The 6,555-nt window shown below is 59.6% G+C and overlaps 1 protein-coding gene across 1 annotated transcript; it reads left to right on the plus strand.

Moving 5' to 3' along the window:
- Positions 1 to 382: 382 nt before the first annotated feature.
- LOC111533934 (regulator of telomere elongation helicase 1-like) lies at positions 383 to 6,363 on the plus strand (the record flags this gene model as incomplete). Its single annotated transcript, XM_026450316.1, has 5 exons — positions 383 to 476; positions 1,114 to 1,195; positions 1,394 to 1,454; positions 4,909 to 4,984; positions 6,028 to 6,363. Coding segments are annotated over 5 exons (419 nt in total), but the record flags the coding sequence as incomplete, so codon positions are not given.
- Positions 6,364 to 6,555: the final 192 nt, after the last annotated feature.

Raw genomic sequence — 6,555 nt, forward strand, 5'->3', positions numbered from 1 at the left:
TGTATTTTTTAGTAGAGGCGGGGTTTCACCCTGTTAGCCAGGATGGTCTCAATCTCCTGACCTCGTGATCCGCCCGTCTCGGCCTCACAAAGTGCTGGGATTACAGGCTTGAGCCACCGCGCCTGGCCTTCCTGCCATCTCTTAAGCAGAGCTCAAGGAGAATTTTGTAGCTGCCACATAATTTCTCGCCATCGTGGGTATAAACCTAGGGTTGGGCTTTCTTGCTGAATTAGGGCATGGCAGATGTCCACTTCACCCATTTTTGATAAACAAGTCTCTGGGGTGTCAGATTCTTGACCGTCTGCAGGGCTGAGTTAGCTGAATGCCACCCGCCTTTGACATGTGAGAACCATGACCTCCGTGCTTGCTTGTGTCTGGGCAGCTTGCTACACGGATATCCCAAAGATCATTTACGCCTCCAGGACCCACTCGCAACTCACTCAGGTCATCAACGAGCTTCGGAACACCTCCTACCGGTGGGTCAGACGAGTTCACACCTGTCTTGGGGTCCTCGAGAGAACCAGCTTGACGTGGTGCTGGGTCCACAGACTATGCTGTGCTGTAGTGGAGGGGGGTGGTCTTTCCAGACGCTCCCCACAAGTGTGCAGTGTGCTGGTGCCCAGGGGTGGGCTGGGGCCCGGGCTGTCTCTAGTGCCCGTTACTTGTGAGGAAGCAGCTTTGCATTTGTGTGTTGACCTTGGGCTGGCGTCCTGAGCTCCTTTCAGGTGCTGTTGTGGCAGCTGTGTGGCAGGTCAGGGCCAGCCCCCAGTGCAGCTTTGCACATGAAGTGGGAGGAGGCCCTGCCACTTGTCAGAACCCAGCAGAGTCTTGGTGTTCTGTCGGGTTCCTGTGGAGGGGCCAATGGCAGGGTGCTGTGGAAGCTGTCGAATCTCGTCCCTCTGTCCAGTTCTCCCGCTTGTCTCCCTGCTCCCTCCTACACCTGGGCCACGCTCCTACGCCGGGGCCACTCCTGCACCCGGACCACATTGCAGTTATGCTCGTTTCCTCTGGCCGCCAGTGCTCCTGTGTGTCTCCATACGGCTCACGCTGTGGGACCACGCTATGGCTGTTGGAGGCAGCTCCTCCTCCACCCACAGTGCTCTCTCCCTCCAGGCCTAAGGTGTGTGTGCTGGGCTCCCGGGAGCAGCTGTGCATCCATCCAGAGGTGAAGAAACAAGAGAGTAACCACATGCAGGTGGGCTCCTGGCTCCCGCTCCGGCTCCGGGTTCCGCGAGGCGAGTGCTGCTGGGTATCCAGAGTCCCAGGCTGTGCTCCCGCTGGGCTAGGGTTCAGAGTTCACTGGGGGACTGCAGGGGAGGGCCTGGTGGGGGTGGGAACTGGCTCGGGTCTCTTGGCCATGCTGCAGCCGCGCACTCTGCCCTTCCTCCCGCAGATCCACTTGTGCCGCAGGAAGGTGGCAAGTCGCTCGTGTCATTTCTACAACAACGTGGAAGGTACAGGCAGCTCGGTGGGACCAGGCTCGGGGTGGAGTGTGTGTAGCCTCTCAGGGCGTCAGCCCGGTTGTGCTTGCCTGGTGGGGCGGCCAGTGCAGCCGTGTACCTGGGCACTGTCTTCTGACTCGGGGCCACCCGTGTTCGTCTTCTGTGTGGAAGAGCTCACACAGTGGTCTGAGACAGCCAGCCGGCGGGACTGCCTGTGGCTGGTGCCTGGGGCCTTGGATTTTGGGAAGGCTCTCTCCATTTCCTGACGAGAAGGGCTCCCTGCACCTAACCATTGGTGCATACAGCAGGGGTTTTGCTGAACACCTACTTTGTCTTCGGGGAGCCTGGGGTTTTGTTGCTTGCCCAGCAGCGGGTGCTCCTATGACCGGCCCTATGCCATCTTGGGAGGGTGTCCTGGAAGCCGTGTCTGGCCTCCCCCGACCCTGCCGCATGTGTCTCTGTCCTGTGCTGACCTTGCAGAGAAAAATTACAGCCCCGAGCGTGACTCCAGGCTGAGTCCTGTGGGTCCGACACGGGAGGCCTTGGGTCCTCTTCAGGAGACGGAATGAGTGAGTGACGGGAGCAGAGCCGGGGCACCTTGTGACTGCAGGTGGCCACAGCCTGTGAGGGCCGGGGGTGCTTCTCCACCCAGTGGCTGCCCCTTGGGTATGTCAGGGGCTTCTGGAGCTCATCACGGGGTCTCAGAGACAGTGGCAGGGTGCGACCCCATCGGCCGCCCTTACTGTTTCTGTGACCTGAGGGTGGCATCTGTGCAGTCGGCACGGCCTGAGCTTCTGTGGGATCAGGGTTCCCTCTGTTTCCTGCCTCAGTTGGGGCTCAAGCCTCAGGTGACGCAGCCCTGGAGGACTTAGAAGGCGTCGGCGGTCCCGTGGGCTGCTGTCTGCACTCCTGTTTGCTGAGTGTTCAGTGTGCCAGGACTGAGGACCCTGAAGCTGCTATTATATTTAGGACGGCACTCGCCTGGCAGAGACGGAGCTGGGTGGTCCCACCTGACCCACCACCAGACGTTTCTGGGCCCTAGAGGAACAGGGTGGGCGGAACGTGGGCCTGCAGGGAGACCTCCGCTTACTGGAGGCTTGTGCTATGTTGCTGGAGGCATCTTCTATGTTGCTTCTTGTTTGCTGTGTTTTTTGTTCTGGTGGCACCAAGGACCTCCAGTCACCTTGATGTGTGGTTGTCCAGGCCTTTTTGGTGGTCCTGAGAAGGGGCTCTGAGGGGCTCTGCCCCCAGGTTCCCTGATGGAAGCTGCCCACTCGTCCTGGTAGTGCCCATAGGACGGGACTCTGGGACGGGGGGGCAGATGTGCTGTTGGAGATTCTCATCCCGTCGTCATTTCCAAGGTCCTCACCCGGATTTCCAGGACAGGACAGGAGTGCCTGCTGGGTGTCCCCAGTCCCATGCAGCGGGGGTCCTGGGATAGTATGGAACGCTGAGTGCGGGCCCATGCAGCGGGGGTCCTGGGATAGTATGGAACGCTGAATGTGGGCCCATGCAGCGGGGGTCCTGGGGATAGTATGGAACGCTGAGTGTGGGCTGTCCGGCGGTGGTCCTGGACAAGGGTAGCACCCCTGTGGCCGCCGGGCCTGGTACCTGGTGCCTGGTGGGGAGGCCGCTGACCGCCTTCTGTGCTGCTTCTATCCGTGTCAGGCCTCTGGCTCTGGGCCCCCATCTGTCTCCTCCCCCAGGCCTGTGGGCTCAGTCCAAGAAGACACAGCCCAGCCCCAGCCTGTCCCCCTTGGCTTGGGCTCTCACTGCCCGACCTGGCGGCAGGTTGCCTAGCTGTGAACCTTTGCATCCTGTCTGCCCCCTGGACAGGCTGTGAGGGGGTGTTTGCAGCACCTGTGCCAGCCTGGGCATCTTATTTTTTTTGAGATGAAATCTTGCTCTGTCGCCCAGGCTGGAGTGCAGTGGCACGATCTCAGCTCACTGCAAGCTCCGCCTCCTGGGTTCACGCCATTCTCCTGCCTCAGCATCCCGAGTAGCTGGGACTACAGGTGCCTGCCACCACACCCGGCTAATTTTTTGTGTATTTTTTTAGTAGAGACGCGGTTTCACCGTGTTAGCCAGGATGGTCTTGATCTCCTGACCTCGTGATCCGCCCGCCTCAGCCTCCCAAAGTGCTGGGATTACAGGCTTGAGCCACCACGCCTGGCCAGCCTGGGCATCTTTAGAGTGGGCTGCAGCTCCTGGAGGGGTCTGAGGGGAAGGAAGACAGGTATTTTGGGCGAATGAAGAGACAGCTAGAGAGCTGGCACCCTTCCTGGCCTGCGTCCTGTGAGGACTCTGGTTGGGGACAGCAAGCTTGGGGTCAGCCTGGGGCAGAGCCTCTGGGAGGGCCCTGCCCCTTGTCCCCCTTCCCCTTGCAGCTCCTGTCCTTGCCCCGCCCTCAGCTCTCTGCCAGGGAAGGTTTGGCAAGTGCCGCTGTGCGGCAGTGCGTGCTGATTGGCTGGTCGTTGCTATGGTGCCGCTCAGGGATGTGCTTTTCCTCCCCTGCCTTCCCTGCTATCCCTGGGAGCGTCTGGAGTTGAGTCATCACTGGTGTGTGTGTGTGAGTGTGTGTGTGTGCGCGTGTGTGTGTGTGTGTGCGCGTGTGCGTTTCTGGCCTCTGCAGCTGAGTCCTGGCCCTCGGGGCCTGGCACCTCCCTGGGACGGGCACAAAGCAGCCATGATGGAGCCGGGAGCTGGGGAAGGCCCCATTGCCCCACGTGGCTGCCCTAAGACTCTGGGGTGCTTGTTAGAAGAGGTCCCTGGTTCTGTCTGTGTTGAAGCAGCTTCCTAAGAAGTTCTTGTGGTTCCAGTTTGGGGGCCTGTGCTGTAGAGGCAAGGGAGGGGCAGGACATCCCCCAAACTCCCCGACGTCTTTTCTTCCCTGGTCCTCTCAGCCAGCATAGGCAGTGCCCTTTCCCAGGGCTGCCATGCTGCAGAGGGGAGCGGGCCACCGTTTAGCCTAGGAAAACCTGGCGTTCCTTTCGCTGGCAGTTCTGGGCCTGTTGTGGTTGGCAGGGAAGCTGAGCCACGGTGCTAATCACAGGGGCACCTCCAGGGTTTTTGGGAGATGCCTCTGTGGGCTGGGGCAATATGCTGAGGGGCTGTTCTTCCCTGCCCTGGGGAGGGCTGAGTGTAGCCGTCACCCCTGTCCTGTCTTGGGCTGTCTCAGAGAGGATGCATAGAACCCTCGGAACCCTGCTGGCCTCTGTCTGATCCACCCTCAACCTCAGGCCTTCTAGGGGCACAGGAGGGCTCACTCGGGATCACTTCGGGTGGGGGCTTCCCTTGGACACCTGAGACCCTCAGTGGGTGCTTTGTGGCATGTTCATGATTGGGGCGGGGGGGCACCCAGCCCTGCCTGCCGTGTAGGAGCTGTTCTGTCCTGGCCATCCCTCTGTGGTCTGGGAGACTTATTGGACCCTGAGGGTGTGTGTTTACCCCTGCCTCACACCTGCAGAGAAAAGCCTGGAGCAGGAGCTGGCCAGCCCCATCCTGGACATCGAGGACTTGGTCAAGAGCGGAAGCAAGCACAGGTGAGACCCCTCAGTGAGGCCACGACTGCTGTCCTTCCATGGCCCAGCTCTCCTGTGACCTGTGGAGGCCCAGATACGTTTCTTCCCTTTTCTTTGTTCCTTTTTAAGTTATGAAACTAACCACCATTCAGTATGAGAAAGTTTAAGCAGCTCTGAGGAACACAGAGTAAAAAGTGAAGCTGCGTCCCTCCCCCCGGCCCTCAGCCACCCCAGGTGGCCACCGTGGCGCTGGACAGAGCCCTGCAGGCGTGTGTCCGTGTGGAAGCACGCACGGTTTTGTCCGCGCGGAGTGTTCTGCAGTTTGCTGTTTTCACTCAGCGCTGTGGGTAGCTTCCTGTGCTGGTGCTGGTAGTTTGGCTTCGTTCTTTTGAGGACAGCAAATGTGTCCTTTGTCCACTTCTTTTATAGTTTCAGAGATTCAAGTTATAATAAAGCTTTTCTCATACTGAGGGGAGAGCTCCTCCCCTCTTTTTTTTTGAGACAGAGGCTCGCTGTGCTGTCCGGGCTGAAGTGCAGCGTCGTGATCTTGGCTCACTGCAGTCTCAACCTCCCAGGCTCAAGGGATTCTCTCAGCTCAGCCTCCCAGGTAGCTGGGACTCCAGGCATGCACCACCACGCCTGGTTAATTTTTGTGTTTTCTGTACGTACAGGGTCTCACTCTGTTGCTCAGTCCAGTCTCGAACTCCTGAGCTCAAGAGTTCCACCCGCCTCGGCCTCCCAAAGTTCTGGGATTACAGGCGTGAGCCACCGCGCCCGACCCAGCTCTGCTTTGTTTTAGTGGTTCTGTGTTGTGTTTGATTCTGATGACCTCTATCCAGGAATAGGGTTGGTTTTTCTTTTCCATCGAGTTTTTAAAGAGACGACGATTTACATGGTTGGAAACTCATGTGGACTCCCCATCCGTCCCAGACAGTAGCTTCCCACCTGGACCCCATGCACAGGATGAGGGCTCCTTCCGGGTCGGAAGATGTGGCAGCCCCGGCCTCGGGTCACCGTCCCCCGCACGGGGTGCTCACAGCATCTTCCCCTCTCCTCATTCCCAGGGTGTGCCCTTACTACCTGTCCCGGAACCTGAAGCAGCAAGCCGATATCGTCTTCATGCCATACAATTACTTGTTGGATGCCAAGGTGGGGGCTCAGTCTGCGTAGCTGACAACTCCTGATGTCCAGGGGTGTTCCTGGGCTTGGGAAAGGCCGTCTGAGCCTTTGCTGCTGCAGGGACTTAGAGCAGCAGGCCTGGGTGGGAGGACCCGCCTCTGTCACTGGGCAGGGGCTCAGCCTGGCCGGACACACTTGTGAGCACCCCCAGGCCCTGGGTCAGTTGTTCCGAACAGTCTGGGAGTGAGCAGGCTGGTGGGAGTGAGGAGAGACCTCCAGGCTGTGGTCCACAGGCCGGTGCCCACTCCTGATCCTGACAGCTCAGGTTCTCTCCTTCACGTCCGATCACAGGAAGCAAAGCACTGACAACACGGGAAGCCCACTCACTCCCCTCCTCCCAGCCCCATGCTCACTCCCCCTTCATGTGCCCAGCCCCACACTCACTCCCCCCCACCCCCCCCCCCCCCCCCCCC

This window comes from Piliocolobus tephrosceles, unplaced genomic scaffold (assembly GCF_002776525.5).
Source record: "Piliocolobus tephrosceles isolate RC106 unplaced genomic scaffold, ASM277652v3 unscaffolded_17440, whole genome shotgun sequence".
In the NCBI taxonomy this organism is placed as follows: domain Eukaryota; kingdom Metazoa; phylum Chordata; class Mammalia; order Primates; family Cercopithecidae; genus Piliocolobus; species Piliocolobus tephrosceles.